Genomic DNA, 17,092 nt, shown 5'->3' with positions numbered 1-17,092 from the left:
ATTTTGTTTATTTTTTCAAAGAACCTACTTTTTGTTTTATTAATCTTCGGTATAGTTTCTCTGTTGTCAATTTCATTTAGGTCTGATTTGATCTTAATGATTTCACTTCTTCTGCTGGGTTTTGGGTTGGTCTGCTCTTATTTTTCCAGCTCTTTGAGATGATTTATTAGGTTGTCTATTTGTGATCTTTTCGACTTTTGGATATAGGCATTTATGGAGTTTAACTTTCCTCTCAGGACTGCTTTAGCTGTGTCCCACAGGTTTTGGCAACTTGTATCACCTTTGTCATTTAGTTCAAAGAATCTTTTGATTTCCATCTTGATTTCCTTCTTTATGAAGTGAACATTGAGCAGAAGGTTATTTAGTTTCCATGACTTTTTTTTTTTTTTTTTTTTTTTTGAGACAGAGTCTCACTTTGTTGCCCAGGTAGAGTGAGCGCCATGGCATCAGCCTAGCTCACAGCAACCTCAAACTCCTGGGCTCAAGCAATCCTGCTGCCTCAGCCTCCCGAGTAGCTGGGACTACAGGCATGCACCACCATGCCTGGCTAATTTTTTCTCTATATATTAGTTGGCCAATTAATTTCTTCCTATTTATAGTAGAGATGGGGTCTTGCTCTTGCTCAGGCTGGTTTCGAACTCCTGACCTCTAGCTGTCTGCCCACCTCAGCCTCCCAGAGTGCTAGGATTACAGGCATGAGCCACCGCGCCCAGCCAGTTTCCTTGACTTTGTGTAGAAATGAGAACTCCTGTTAGGATTGATTTATATACAGTTTATTCCATTGTGGTCTGAAAAGACACATGGTATAATTTCTGTTTTTAAAATTGTTTGAGATGTGCTTTTTATTCTAGGATATAGTCAGTCTTAGAAAATGACCCATGAGCTGATGAGAAGAATGTATATTCAGTGGTTTGGGGGTAGAATGTCCTGTAAATGTCAGTCAGGCCCAATTGTTCTAGTGTTTTGTTTAAGTCCAATATTTCTTTGTTGATTTTCTGTTTGGAGGATCTGTCCTGTGCTGTCAGTGGGGTATTAAAGTCTCTGACTATTATGGTGTTGTTGTTTATCCATTTCTTTAGATCAAGTAGAGTTTGCTTTATGAATCTTGTTGCACCAAGGTTGGGTGCATATATATTTAGAATTGTTGTGTCTTCTTGTTGAACTGTACCCTTCACCATTTTATAGTGACCTTCTTTTTCTTTTATTACTTTTGTTGTTTTAAAAACAAAGTTATCTGTAATCAGCACCACCATGCCAGCTTTCTTTAGGCTTCCGTTTGCTTGAAATATTGTTCTCCACCCCTTTACCTTTAGTCTAATTGCATCCTTGCAGGTTATATGTGCTTCCTTAAGGCAGCAGATACTTGGCTTGTGTTTTTTCATCCATTCGGCCAGCCTATGTCTCTTGAGTGGGGAGTTCAAGCCATTCACATTTATTGATATAACTGATAGATCGGGAAGATTTCTGTTCATTATGTTGTGTTGAACTTTTATTGCTTTGTTTTCTCTCTTGAGCCAGTGTGGTATCTGGGCTTTGATCTTTAGCTTTGAGTAGATTTATATTCATGAGTGTTTATTATGCTGTTCCATGGGTAACACTGTTTTGAGTACTTCTTGTAGGCCTGGTCGTGTCTTGGTGAATTCCCTCAGTCTTTGCTTATCTGAGGATGTCTTGATTTCTCCTTCATATACAAAACTTAGTTTTGCAGGGAATAAGATTCTAGGCCGGGCATTGTTCTGTTTCAGAAGAGTGAGAATGGGGCCCCAGTCTCTCCTTGCTTGCAAAGTATCAGTAGAGAAGTCTGGTGTTATTCGGATTGGCTTTCCTTTGTATGTTACTTGCTTCTTTTGTCTTGCAGCTATTACAAGGGCCTGGTTAGTTGATATTTTGGTCAGTCTGATGACTGCATGTCGTGAGATCTTCCTGTTTGCATTGAATCTCCCAGGGGTCCTTTCAGCTTCTTGAACTTGTATCTGGAGATTTTTAGCAAGGCCTGCGAAATTTTCCTCTATTATATCTTCAAATAGCTTGTCCAACCCTTGATTGTTTTCTTCTTCCCCTTCTGGTAACCCTATGACCCTCACATTAGGTTTCTTCACATAATCCCACATCTTTTGTAGGCTTTTCTCTTTTCTCTTGTTTCTCTGCTCTCTGTGACTGATTTATTTAATTTGAAGGTGTTATTTTCAATCTCTGAGATTCTTTCTTCTGTTTTATCTCCCTTGTTCTTGAGGCTTTCCACTGTGTTTTGTAGTTCCCTGAATTGATTCTTCATTTCCAGGAGTTTGGTTAAACTTTTCCTCATTGTTTCAGTTTCTTTAGTGAATTTTTATTCCAGGTCCTGGAGTCTTTTTGTGTTTTCTTTGTGTTGGTTATCCAGTTGTTCTTGCAGGTCATTGAATTTTCTTATGATCCACATTTGAATTTCCTCTTCTGTCATTTTGGTTGCTTGATTTTGGTTGGTGTCTGTTTCTAAGGGGTTGGTGCTCCTCTTTGGGGGTGTGGTTTCCATTTGGTTCTTCATATTTCCAGAGTACCTTTGCTGATTTCTTCCTATCTGGCTCAGTTGTTGCTTCTTGCCTGTAGGTTTTTGTTTGGGTATTGACACTCCCTGTTTGGTCTCTGAGCCAGTAGGTGGTATTTGTGGGTGAGATTCGACCACACCCTGTATGATGAGTCAGTAGGTGCCGTGAAAAGGGTGTGCAGAATGTCCTCCCTCTCAGTAGGTGTTGCTTGCTCGGAGGAACAGACTACACTGTTGCTTTTGGGTCTTGTATCCAGTTCTTGTTCCTCTGAAGAGGCACTCTTGTGTCTCAGGTGCTTGGTGGGGCTCTGGGACTTCCAGGTGTGTCCTTTTCCCCCCCTCAGTGAGGTCTGGTCTGGGTGTGAGTCTGGGCGGAGCTGAGTTGTGTATGCCTGCCCTCAGGCACCACCAATGCCATGCAGGGTTCAAAGATCTGTTCTTTGCTTCTGGGAAAAGCTGTCAGGGAGGAGCTGGAATGGCCCCACTCAGTCTGAAAGTCTGTGTGTGGGGGTGGGACCATCTTGAGACCAGTAGTCTGGAGCGGGCTTTGCTTCTTTCCACTCTTCCCAACTCTGCGGCTATTCCTGGGCTTCTGCCAGCAGGCCAGACCTCACACCACTGGTCCTCCCCTGGCTGTGATGCCAGCTGGGAGGTTCCCTGCGCAGGATCGCTGCCTGGGCTGGGCCCAGGGCCTTCCTTTGGGAGGAGGGTTGCCCTCAAGGACGCCGATCTTCCCCTGAAGGCTCACACACCTCAGTAGGCTGTTCAGGTACATCCCTTCTGTGCCCTGGGCAATGCGAGACCTGGGTATACGGGATCTGGTCTTCAGGTCTCACCTCTGGGCCCCAGAGTTAAATCCCTAACCCCACCAAGGGAGAGGAGTACCAGTCCTAATTCTCCCACCGGGAGCTCAAGCTGGGTCTATGTTTCTCAGCCTCAGGGTCTGCCCTGTTCTCCTGGGATCACCATTCCAGCAGCACCTGGGAGGGCTGGTGGGTAGGGAGCTCACCGTCTGAGTTCCCCTCAGTCAGCTGTAGGGCCCCAAAAGGGAAGGCCCTGTTCCCTGGAGGTGCCTCTGGCTGGTGGCTACATTGGCTCTCTCCTGAACTCACTGTTTAAATAATTAATGTGAAGATTGTATTATGAAAAAGGAGTACTAAAAATTTAAAATATTTCTTCTTTTGCCTTTGTGTTTTTGCATTGATATTTCTGTTTTTATTTTTATGTTCTATATTAGACAGTTTAAATTTATCCTTATTAAAAGTTCTTTCTGTTCTCAGTGATTTTAATAACCGTAATAATAGTGAATAATAATAGTGCTATTATTTTTATGTCAATTTAACAGTACTTCCTACCATATTTTGTCTATTTGATTGTTTTTGTGAGACATGGGATCACTGCTCTGTTGCCCATGCTGGAGTTCCGTAGAATAATTACAGCTTATTTCAACCTTGAACTCCTGGGTTTAAGTGACCCTCCTATTTTAGCTTCCCGGAGAATTTAGGGAAGGAGGAAAGAAAATTATCAGACTACGTTTGACAGAAAAAAAGCTGAGTGATTCTCATATTATTGTCTCAATTTTCTTGGTAAAGTAGGTGGCAAAGTCACTTTCTGTGAGTTAAGAGGTGGACGCTATAGTGGAATTTTTAAGGTGCATAGAATATAATAGTTTATATAGTTTATATTTGTTTAAATCACAAATGGAGTTTAAATTAGTGTTATGTAGTAATATGGTATTTATATTTGTTGCCTCAAGGTATATGAAACTTTCTTTAATTGTAATGATCAGATAATATTCTTTGTGATTCTGAGCTTAATGTAGGTAGCATGTCAACATATGTGCCTTGAAATTAATAGAATATATTAATTCTCCCTTCAAATATTGTCATCAAACTATATATTCTATGGAGCGTGTCCCAAGTGATTTTGACATGTTGGTTACTGGAGTACTAGGTAATTTTCTTTCTATGGACTGTCTGGTTTTGGGCACTGTAGCTTGTGAGTGAATATTATGTACTTGGTTATTTTCTGCAAACAGTAAATAAGGGAGGGTTTCACTTATCAGTTAAACAAACCATTATGTTTGTAAGTAATTTTTAAAATACAGAAAATCTTACTATAACTTTGTGTAGAATTTACTACAAGGTAAGTTTACTGTAGAGCTCCATTTGGGGTTATTGAATGTGATTATGAAGCCTTATATAGAAGGCGATCTTTTCATATAAGCTTGCAAATCAGATTTTAACAAAGTTTTGATATTTTATAATTATTACTAGACATTTTCTAATTGTCACATAACCTCATATGGCAAGCAGTTAGTCTCCATTGCTAGATATTTCAAAATTTAGCTTTGTGTTCTCTCCTCTATTTAAGAAAATGATAGTATTTAATGGTTTTTGTAATTTACCATATTATGATAAGGCCTCACTGATGAGAGAAAAGTGTAAAACAACTTCCAAAATTAAAAATCACTTTGGAGGGTTTCCAATACTTGTGTAGAGGGATATACTCTGAGCAAATGGATTTTCCCACAAATAACCACTTAGAAATTCTGTACATAGTACAGAAAACATCTACTTGTGTATTCTGGGGATTAAATAAAAGCAGGAAGGTTTTGAGGGTAGTCAAAACATGGAACAAGATCAGCATTGTTCTGCATTTTTTACTCCTTTTGTACTTTGATGGAAAAACTTTCTGGTGAGAAAAATTAGGGTCAGAAGCTCTGGGGCAATTAAAAAAAATCACTCTACTTGCTTATATGTTAAATAGGGACAAATGTGTAAACAGGAAGGCTAGTTAGGAGGCTGTTGAAATTATTTAGGTGAATGATGATGGTAATTTAGACAAGGCTGGTAGCATTGGAAAGTACTGGGACTTGATTAGATTTTTGATAAAGCATATCTATAATAAAACTGTAAGAGGTCAGCTTTTAGATATATTTTGGAGATAGAACCAGTAGGATTTTCTGTCACAGTGAATATGGTGTAAGGGAGGGAGTAAGGAAGAATTGGGAGGAGCAAGTGACACCATGAATTTCAGCCAGAACAACTGAATTAGTGGAGTAGTCATATACTGAGAGGGTACTCTTATCTCCCAGCCTGGGGCGCAGTGCTGCAATCACAGCTCGCCAACTCTGGGGCTCAAGTGATCTTCCTGCCTCAGCCTCCTGATTAGCTGGGACTATAGGCACATGCCACCACGCCTGATAAATTTTTTAATTTTTTGTAGAGATGGAGTTTTGCCTTTTTACTCAGGTTACTCTCAAACTCCTGGGCACAAACCATCCTCCTCCCTCGGCCTCCCAAAGTGCTGGGATTAGAGGCATGAGCCGTGATGCCCAGCCTAAATGATTCTTATATAACATAAAATCACGAAGTTAATAATGATCTACCATCTGATCCTCAAACCTCATTAAAATTTTGCTAATGTCCTCTATAGGAAAAATATCCAGTTTACTGGATTTATGTTATAATGTATCTTTAGTCTAGTGAATGGAACAGTTTCTCAACCTTTCCTTCATTTTCCATATGGATACCCTCTTTACCTGAGGGAGGTGTGGGCATTCTTTGCTGGCCTCATGGATACTCTCTTAACCCTTTCTCAGCTCTAGTTCCACTGGGCCAGGCTGTAGAGCTGTTACTCTCCTCATCCTTCTTTAGCCCCAGGCTTCTTTCCTCCTGCTGGATAGCCGTCTTATTCAGATGCTTCCCTCTCTCTAGAACTCTCACAGCCCATGCCTGCTTGTTCAAGGCAGCTGTCTCCCCATCCTGCTGGTGTTCTGCCTTCTCTTGCCTGGCTACCTTCCTGTGTGGATACACTCCTCACCCACCTCAGGCTCCAACATGCCAAGCCACACCCCACATGAATGCTTTCCAAACCTTACTACTCCAGATTCAGCTCCCTCTTTTGGTTTGCCCCTTCCTGTTAGTGAGTTGGCCTTCTCTTCATTTTCAGATTCCGACTCCCTACACAAGGAAGCCCTTGTATGTGGATACCCTTCTTACCTTGCACATACTCATAAACTTTATGTCAGGGAACAGCCCACTCCCCTCTTCCTTGTCCTTTCAGGTGGATACCTTAATCACTTTCTTAGAATTCTGACATCCCGAAATGTTAAGTTTTCCAAAGGAAAAAAAGACATTCTGTAAAAAGGACATCTGCACTAGAATGTTAAAGCAGCACAATTCACAATTGCAAAGATGTGGAAACAACCCAAATGCTCATCAGTGTACAAGTAGATTAATATAATGTGGTATATGTATATCATGAAGTTCTACTCAGCCACACACACAAAAAAACAATGGTGATACAGCACCTCTTGTATTAGCCTGGATAGAGCTGGAACCCATTCTACTAAGTGAAGTATCGTAAGAATAGAAAACAAGCACCACATGTACTCACCATTAAGTTGATATATTTACCAATATACCAATTGTAGTAATAGTAATATATAGTAGTAATATTGATATAGTAGTAATAGTAATAATATTGATATAGTATAGTAGTAATATTGATATAGTAGTATATCATATAGTAGTAACATTGTATAGTAGTAATATTGATTGGGTGTTGGGCAGATGGGAGGAGGAAGGGTGGGACAAGTATATTCACACCTAATGGGTGCAGTGCACACCGTCTGGGGAGTGGACACTCATGAAGCTCTGACTCAGGTGGGGCAAAGGCAATATATATATAACCTAAACATTTGTACCCCCATAATATGCTGAAATAAAAATAAATAAATAAATAAAATCTATAAAAAGCCACTAAAGGAGAAGTATTACAAGATATGTCAATACACTTCAGTTCATCTGAGAAATCTGGAACTAAATGTCAAAGTAACCCACTTACTTAAATCTTAATTTCAAAATACTCAAAATAAAGTCAAAGGCATCCAATAAATTGTTGATCATTGTAAATGTTTGTGTACTTTAAAACTTTAGAGTTTTACTATGTTACTTTTAAAAAGAGTGTTTATTTTAGTTTTATTTTTTTCAGAGTACCTTTAAGTTTAAATCCGAGAGTGATATTCATTTGGCAGAACATCATAAACAGGTTCTGTATGATGGGAAACTTGCAAGTAGTATTGCCTTTACATATAATGCTAAGGCCACTGATGCTCAACTCTGCCTAGAATCATCACCAAAGGAAAATGCATCGATTTTTGTACATTCCCCACATGCTCTAATGCTCCAGGTGGGTGAATAGTGGCTTAGTTTTCATGTTCTTGTCATCAGTTGATAGTACCTTAATTTTATTTTTCAAACATCACCTATCTATAAATCTGCAATTACTGTTATTTTTTTTTTCTCTCTCTTTTGGTTTTCACATTCTTAGTTGGAGCTTTTGCCTTCTTCCTTTTCTGTGGCAGTATACTTTAACTTGGCCTTGTCTCCTTAGTAAGAAATGTGTCATTTCTATTATCTTTCCTATTCTTTGTCCTTTGAAATAAAATAAGATTGATTGAACAGATATAAGAGATATAAATATATACTTGCTTTAAGAATGATACACTCATATACAATACCTGAGAGTCTTTAAACCCATTCATAGTATTTCTTATTTTAAACTTTTTATTTCAGCTTTATATTTTTAGTAAAAAGATCTCTCAAATTTAGATTTAAAATTTTAAAGTGATTAGCAAAGATACTTCCATTTTTTTATGTGTGTCCAAATTTATATAATTGAGGGTTTTTGAAATGTCAAATTATGTTTAATTTTCTTATAAAGATACTTGGAACAAGGAAACAGTGATGAAAATTATGCTATGGAAGTTTAATAAACAATTTTGTTTTTGGACACAGGATGTGAAAGCTATAGTAACACATTCAATTCATAGTGCAATTCATTCAATTGGAGGGATTCAAGTGCTTTTTCCACTTTTTGCCCAACTGGACAATCGGCAGCTCAATGACAGTCAAGTGGAAACAACTGTCTGGTAAGTTTTCTTCGAATATACAGTTGCTGATATTTTATACACACTTAGGTTATGCATGAGACACTCAGTGCTGTGTAAATGTATTATAATATTTGGGTTTTATTCTTGAAGTGCTAATAAAAAAGTATTTTTAGAACTAAGGCAGATATGTATTTATACCATACAAAAGAAACATTGACACTTAGATTCTTATAACCATAAAGAAATGCCTTCTTTGATAATAAATAAATTTTTACCAAATATAACATAGTGATTATAATATGTAGCTGAGGAAAAATGTTAATCTTGATTTTATCTTTTGCAAATAGTGAGTGTTTGAATTGTCCCTGAAATCCTGTTAGGTTGAAGAAAATTACTAAGGTAAAGTTTAATCCCAAGAGTAGTATTTAATAACAGTTACATACTTACATACTTTATATCTTAAACAGTGTTATTATTTTCTAATGCTTTTTTCATGAAATAAGACTAGCACAATATTAATTGCCATCAGCTCTTATTTATATATAATTTGTGTTTGAAGACCCAGTTCTAACCAATGGTATATCCATGCTTATGTAAAAATTAAATATCTTCTAATGAGGTTGATTTCATGTGCAATTTTTATAGATTCCCTTATTTTTACCAAAAAATGCCTTTTGCATCAGACTCTGATTTAATATTATATCTTATAATCATGTATATAAGATGTTGAATGTTAATTTTAGCATCTATTTTGACTATATACATTGTTATGCTTGGGGATATTAATGGACAAGTTATACAAATAAACATTAATTTTTACTCCAAAAAAAATTTAGGAATGCTTCATTAGTATGTATACATATAGATGAGATCCTTCATGGGTTATCCAATTTTGAATTAATGGAAAAACTGATCAGTGAAGGTATGGGAAAATTTAAGGTCCTAATACAATCTAAATTAGCTACTAATGAAATTGTTTTAATATTGATAATACTATCATTACTATGTTGGGACTGTCTTTATGTACAGTATAAATCTAAATATAGATTTGACCTGTACATTTACAACATTCACTTCCCATGTATGGGTCATATATATCAATATAGTGTAAAGGCTGCAGGTTTGAGAGTAAAAAGCTTTGAAGTGAAAAGGAATCCTGAGGTCCTGCCCTGCTGTGATATTACTTTGCTGTGGGATCTTAGATAATCTCACTGGGTGGCAAATCAGCTTAGTAGAAAATCAAACATAAAATTCCAGTCCTGTATTTAAATTCAAAATGTTTTGCTGTGTATCACCTAAGTGAACAAAGACACATCATGATCAGTAATTTAAAACCTAGTAAGTACTATGAAAAGACGTTGTAGATGAACGAGCAATTAGAAAACTGTGTATGTAATTTAGATATATTTTATTAGTTCATATGAACTACATACTTTTTAAAATCTGAAATGGATATTATTGCCAGTGAAGAAAATATTAGGAATATTATATAGTTTAAAATATTATAACTAAAATTATCACAATAATTTATGGCATCATGAACAACACCTATTATTAAATTTTAGTGCTAAAACTGTATTTAACAGATTCTTTGGTCCATTCATCCAAGATGTATGATTGTTTTTTACTTTCTTTTTTCAAAACTCATTTCAGTATTTCTACCATATTTTGGTGTTTAAATTGTATTTATTTCATGATGGAGATAAAAGCAGTTTGAGGAAATAGCATACCTATTTTGATTTTGATTTTCTTTTTAGTTCTTTTATATCATTCTTCTTAATTTTTACCTGCAATCACTGATTCTAACTTTTTCAGTGATATATGTTTTTAGTTTATGGTCAATAGAAAACATATTAATTATAAAGATATCACTCTCCTCTTTGGTAGTTATACATAGTTAAGTCCAAGCTACTCTGTGATTTAGTTATGTACTATTTTGACTTTGTATCTATTACCTTTTCATTAATTGTTTCAAAGCCATTCATGTCTGAGGTTTGCTCTTTGATAGATAATTATTCATGTCAGTAATATAGTCTATTGTTATTTAAAGTTTTAAAGGAGACCATTATAGAAAAGTATGTGCATCATAATTTATTTTTCAAAACGTTAATAGCAAGTTGTTAAATGGGATTTCTCCCTTTATTTGAAGAATACAGGTTCTTGGCTGTGCAAGGGTTGATAGAATTTATTTTATGGCTTTATCATCAGTTAATATAGATGAATGGGACCTTGAAATAGGATGTATCAACGTATTTTTAGTCGATAGTAAATTGTTCCAGATGAAGGAGAATCAATTTGAAGTTTTTAAATCTTCTAGAGAAAATTCAATATACTCTTTGGAATTCTGTTAGCATACTAAATATATGACAAAAAGTTACAATATTGTCCAATTTTCAATTGCTTCTTGGTGAACTTGAGCTAAGCTCTAAAATGTTATTTCTCTGCCTTTTGTGTTTCAAGCTGAAGCATTTTATCTTTCATGTATTTTTCTCTAATAAATAGTACTTTTTAATGAAGCTTTTTATTGTTTCTGTAAGCCTTTCCTCTGTTGGCATTTTCTATATCATTCTTACTAACCTTGATGAGTTTTTACTTTATATAGGGGATTTAGAATTAAAATAATATACTGGAGGAATAATCTTATTTTCTGAAGCCTTCAAAGATACCTTTATTTGTGCAGGACAATTTTTGTGGCTTGGCTTTATTATAAAACCTTATTATAATTGTTATTGTATGTTTGGACTTTCAAATCAGACAGACTTGGGTTTAGATCCTGACTTTACTATTCATTATTAGTGCAATTTTGTATATGTTACTAATTTTTTGTGCCTCAGTTTCCATCATTATAAATTTGAAATACTATAATAATATCCTATAGGATTATTTAGACTAAATGCAATAAATATTAGATCACACATAGTAAGCACTCACTGCATTCTGGTTTTAGTTATGACAATGAGCTAGGTGATCTTACTGGGTTATCTCTAATGCTGTAGTTTTACATTACAAATATTATATGTCATCAATCATTGAGAAATAGCTTATTATAATAAGGCCCATGTTATTTAATGTGAACTTCTTTCTCTAATGATGCTATTTACAATAGAGAATTGTTTATTAAAGTCATTAAGTAGGACATATATTTTGAATTTCAGGTATGATGATGAAAATTGGTTTTGAATCATCTATCCATTTTCTAGATATAGTGGCCAGATTGAAGGATGTGTTAACCCATGTGTGGAAGTCAGTATCAACTCAAAAACCTGGAAACGTTTAGGATAATTTCTCTTTAGTTGGTTTTTGGACTTAGCTACTCCCTTAGCATTTAAACTTCCAGGAATTTTCCTCTTCTTTTAAAATATAGTTAGCCTTTATTGTGGTACCAAAAAATTAACCAACAGAAGTAGTAGGTAATATTATTGAACTGAGTGAAATAGCTTGTGATAAAATATGTAGTATTTTTGAGATGATCTATTTTTAAATAAGTAAATTAGACCAATATATAGTTACCATTGTGATTTCATGGCATTCATAATTATTCTCAATCACCTTGAGTAATTTTCTCCAATGATCAAGGCTATTTGGATATTTGGTCATTCTTTGGGGGACTAATATTATATTGTATTGGACCGGTTGATGTCATTCAATCCAGTGAATATTTAGAGCAATAACCAAAAAAATTGCCTTTCACTGTACATTTAATATGTATTCAATGTCTAAAAAGTGAGCAGATGATTAATAAATTAATTCAAGAAACATAACTCCAACCTTGAAGTGATAGAATATATTTTGTATTTTGTGTCTAGGAATGACTCAAGTTTAATAGAAACTGTATTTTCCTTTGAATTGGATGGTTATACACATTGACTGCAAATAACATTCTTCTTCCATTGGGCTTTTTTTTTTTTTTTTTGAGACAGAGTCTCGCTTTGTTGTCCAGGCTAGAGTGAGTGCCGTGGCGTCAGCCTAGCTCACAGCAACCTCAAACTCCTGGGCTCCAGTGATCCTGCTGCCTCAGCCTCCCGAGTAGCTGGGACTACAGGCATGCGCCACCATGCCCGGCTAATTTTTTATATATATATCAGTTGGCCAATTAATTTCTTTCTATTTATAGTAGAGACGGGGTCTCGCTCTTGCTCAGGCTGGTTTTGAACTCCTGACCTTGAGCAATCCGCCCGCCTCGGCCTCCCAAGAGCTAGGATTACAGGCGTGAGCCACAGCGCCCGGCCTATTGGGCTTTTTTTAAAGAACATATGTAACTCTGTAGGTGATACAAAACAAAACCTTCCATATTCTGTGACTTAAGAGAACTTGACTTTGAAAAAAACATATGTTTTCTGGGAAAAGGTATAAATTGAGTTTTGTATATCAGACAATTGAAAGTACACTAAGAGTAGTTTTCACTAGTGACAGTGTGATGCATTGCATAACTATTCTTTTGATGTCAGACAGATTTGAGCTCAAGCCCTTGTTCTGTGTATATACTACGTGATCTAAGGTAATAGAAATGTTACTGGGTGTGTAGTAGTACTACACAGTGTTTATTGAGTACTTACTATGTGCTAGTCACTTTTTTAAAAGTATGTAAATTTGATTGTGCATATTTAAGGCATACAACATGATGTTATGGGATACATATAGACAGTAAAAAGGTTACTATGGCGAAGCAAATTAACATATCTGTCATCTCACGTAGTTACCCATTTTTTTTGTAGCAAGGAAAGAGCAGCTAAAATTGATTTAGCATGAATCCCAAAAACAGTATAATTTTATTACCTATAGTCCTTTTGTGGTACATTAGATCTCATTAGATGTACTTGTTCATCCTACGTATCTGGTACATATCTGTATGTACATCCTACATATCTGTATCCTCTGACCTACATCTCCCATTTCCCAACCCTGCCACCCCTTGTCCCTGATGACCACTGTTTTATTCTCTATTTCTATATATTTTAATTTTGCCTGTCACTGTTTTTATTGTGTTGTCTCATATAATTATCTTCTGAGGAAGAAGAGAGAAATTGAATAACTTGCTCAAGGTCATAGAGATTTAATAAGTAGCAGAACCAGGGTTCTAATCCTGAAAGCCTGTTTCCATATTCCTCACTCTAAACATAGATCCAAAATGATCTATGGATTACTCTGAGAATCACTTTTTCCAGCTGTGGAATGATTTTTAATAATGCCAACATTATGCGTTTGAATATGAATTAAAATAAATACACGTAAAGTATCTATCATAGTGTCTGGTACCTAGTTGGCATTTAATGAATTTTCTTTCTACTTTTCTCAGTGAGTACTAGGTAGTTTATTGATGGGATGCAATTTTTTTTATTATTAAAATCTATTTTTAGTGTTGTTATAAACTGATAATTTTTATAAACTAAAACTAAATTTTCAGTGATAATTTAAATGAATTATTTTAAGTATATAAATATTTTCTAGGAAAAGTTATCCTTTTGTTTTTAATTATGATAAAGACAAGCTGTTTGATAGACTAGTTGATGGATTGCAAGATAAAAAAAACATTTAGAGAATTCCAAAAAGTATTTATTTCAGTGACCTTATCATAGAAAGAACCTTCTTATAATGTGACTATTTATGATTCATTTATTTGTTTAGTGAACTTAAATCCTAATTTATTTTTTCTTAAAATTATCTTGCTAATAAAAGTTATTCCAGTAATTAACTTGAGTTTTACAGCCACCCTAATAATTAAAAAGTCTCTTAAGGCCGGGCGCGGTGGCTCACGCCTGTAATCCTAGCACTCTGGAAGGCCGAGGCAGGCGGATCATTCGAGGTCAGGAGTTCGAAACCAGCCTGAGCAAGAGCGAGACCTTGTCTCTACTATAAATAGAAAGAAATTAATTGGCCAACTAATATATAGAGAAAAAATTAGCCGGGCATGGTGGCACATGCCTGTAGTCCCAGCTACTCGGGAGGCTGAAGTAGCAGGAATGCTTGAGCCCAGGAGTCTGAGGTTGCTGTGAGCTAGGCTGACGCCATGGCACTCACTCTAGTCTGGGTGACAAAGCAAGACTCTGTCTCAAAAAAAAAAAAACAAAAAAAAGTCTCTTAAAAATTAAATATTGCATTGTAATGTCCTAATTAGTACCATTATTATATGTAAAGCACCAAAATTACCTAGAAAATTTAAACATTTCTGTGTCTAACTACTTTAACCAGATTTCTCCAACACTTAGAAAAAGTGACATAAAAATCCTTTTCTCTGACCATGTTTCATGATTTTTAATTCAAGAAAAAGTGCCTATTTTATTACATACTTAAAAAATGGTATGTCATTGCTTTAATAGGCAAAAGAAATAGAATCAGTACCTGTATATAATGATTGTTTCTCTTACGGAAGTTGTTGTTCTTATACATAGAATATAATAATAATTTAGCTTCCAAAAGCATTTAAATGTTTTTATCAGGCTATAGGTTATTCAATTATATTTTCTTTATATTTTTCAGATAAAAATCTTGTATAATACTTCTTAATATTTATATTTGCTTTTTTTAAAAAAAAATTACTATATTGGTAATGAAAACATTATCAATCACTTTGAAGTGAACCACAGACAAAAAATACATTTGATGTATAAATACTACTACCATTAGAGGAGAAAAACTAAATAAATAATTTGGTTAGTGAGATTTAACTAGAGTAAAATGGAATTTATATTAAATTCACTGTGCAAATTAATTTGTAAAGACTAAAAAATAAAATACATTAAGTATTCTGTCTGAAACAAAGGCAAATTATAATATAATGTTCAAATAGCTTTCTCCTTTTTGTCAGGCAATTTCTTTTTATTCAATGGAGCCTTTACAGAAAAAATCTAATAAAGTCTATATAGCACATCTAGCAATTTAATGAATTTGTCACCTATTAACAAGAAGGGACATTTCATTTTCTTCTAGGCTTATGGCTTATAATTCATTGACTTATCAAAAAAGCTGTTTTTCTGTAGTACATTTTAAAGTGTTTTTCTTAAGTGATTGCTTTTCTACAATAATTTTTTTCATAAAAAGTTTTAAGTTTAGTGACTTCCATTTTTAATACTATACTACTTTGTGTTATTTTTCAGCACTTAATTTTGCTCTGTAAATTTTACACTTCCCCAATACAAGGCTTCTGCTTTCTCTTTCACCCCCTACTTTCACCCCACCCCATTGCCCTCCATCAAAAAAAGACACCTTTTTGGCAGTAAGTTTAATTATAAATTATTCTTTGCAGAAATGTCAGCAACCATGGACTCATCTTCACTAAACTTGCTACCTTAATTTTCCTCTAGTTTGCATTTTCACATCTTCTGTCCTTCAATATTTCTGTCTTGTATCTTGTTACAGAAGGTATTGTTATTTTGCTTGTACCATAGCTTTCATTTCTTTTAACTTTTCTGTTTTATATTTGATTTAAAAAGAAATAAAGTAAATTGCTTCATTTATTTTGATTTATGACAAACTTGCAGGTTTAGTTGTATCAGTCAAAAACTAAAATAAATGTTATTTTCCTTTACAAAGACTATTGCCACATGCCTGAGTATTCATAATTCACTCAGAAAACCAGAATATTCCTAACAGAAAGTAGTTATATATAATTAATAAATACTAAGACTCTCACAAGTATTTAGATTCTGTCTTCCCCTTTCTCCCAGGGATGAGATGTGATGACCATAATAAGCAATGGGTGGAATTTTTAAGAAAAGAATTAATAAAGCATCACCAAGATATTCTAATTAATTTAGTATTATAATTGTATTGGCTTTTATTTCTAATACTACTTAAGTTTTTAGTTCCATAGTCTTATTACTTAGGCTGACAACTTCCAGTGCTTTTCTCTAGCTTGTCTTTTATTTAGGCTCATATCCAAACCACTGATGGACTATTTCCATGTGGAAAGTATCTCAGAGTCTATGTGACCCAAATAAAAACTCAAAAACTTCTCATTTGCCCCATTTCTATTGCTTTTGACTTTGTAATTTTACTGAGTAACGTTGTCTTCATCCAGTATCTTAAGTTAGAACCCCAAGAGAACTCATCAGTTGTTTTCCTTTGTGTTATTAAAATATTATTATTAACTGTTGCTGTTTTTCCCACACAATCTACCTTGTTAAGCTATTGATATTATCTCTTAAATACCTGTCAAATCTATCCTTTCACCTCCATTCATATCACTACTGCCTTAATTTAGGTTCCCATTATTAATTACTGAAAGCTAGGATAAATCTAGTAATTGGTTTTGCCCCTTTCTAGTATTTTCCATTGGCTAGAAGAGTTATCTTTCTAAAATTTGAATCTACTTATTTCACACCTGTAGTTATTCACTAGTTTCCTGTTATCTCAGAACAAAGTCAGTTCCTATTAGCTAGGCTATTAATGATTTGATCATTCATATATATATATATATATATTATATAGCTCTTCTCTAGTCCCATTTCTTGACAGTCTTTTCAAACCCAAATCCATTTATATACACAGAAAGTGCAAATGTTAGCAAGTTAGAACAAAGAGTGGGAAATTCTAGCAGTGACATAATCTGGAATGTGTATTTATGAATAAAAAGTACTACTGATAGGAAGAGCCTCAGTACGAGTGTGTGATGGGGAATGTTTTCCTGCGATTCATAGATTTATAATGTCTGCAAATTATGGAGTGCATTT

The 17,092-nt window shown here is 34.7% G+C and overlaps 1 protein-coding gene across 10 annotated transcripts in view; it reads left to right on the top strand.

Annotated features, from left to right (window-relative positions):
* The window catches only part of NBEA (neurobeachin), a 582,638-nt gene that overhangs the window by 73,014 nt on the left and 492,532 nt on the right, over nucleotides 1-17,092 (top strand). For 5 of the 10 annotated variants that reach the window (XM_076009491.1, XM_076009489.1, XM_076009488.1 and 2 more), the window contains exons 9-10: nucleotides 7,508-7,720; nucleotides 8,329-8,462. In XM_076009491.1, coding sequence (XP_075865606.1) covers nucleotides 7,508-7,720; nucleotides 8,329-8,462 — 347 coding nt within the window. Of the gene's footprint in view, nucleotides 1-7,507; nucleotides 7,721-8,328; nucleotides 8,463-17,092 lie in introns of those variants that run through there. The other 5 variants (XM_076009487.1, XM_076009490.1, XM_076009496.1 and 2 more) reach the window with 2 other exon arrangements.

The sequence above is a fragment of the Microcebus murinus genome, chromosome 13 (assembly GCF_040939455.1).
Source record: "Microcebus murinus isolate Inina chromosome 13, M.murinus_Inina_mat1.0, whole genome shotgun sequence".
Classification (NCBI taxonomy): domain Eukaryota; kingdom Metazoa; phylum Chordata; class Mammalia; order Primates; family Cheirogaleidae; genus Microcebus; species Microcebus murinus.
The sequence above is the reverse complement of the archived record's forward strand: the minus strand, read 5'-3'. Positions and strand labels throughout refer to the sequence as shown.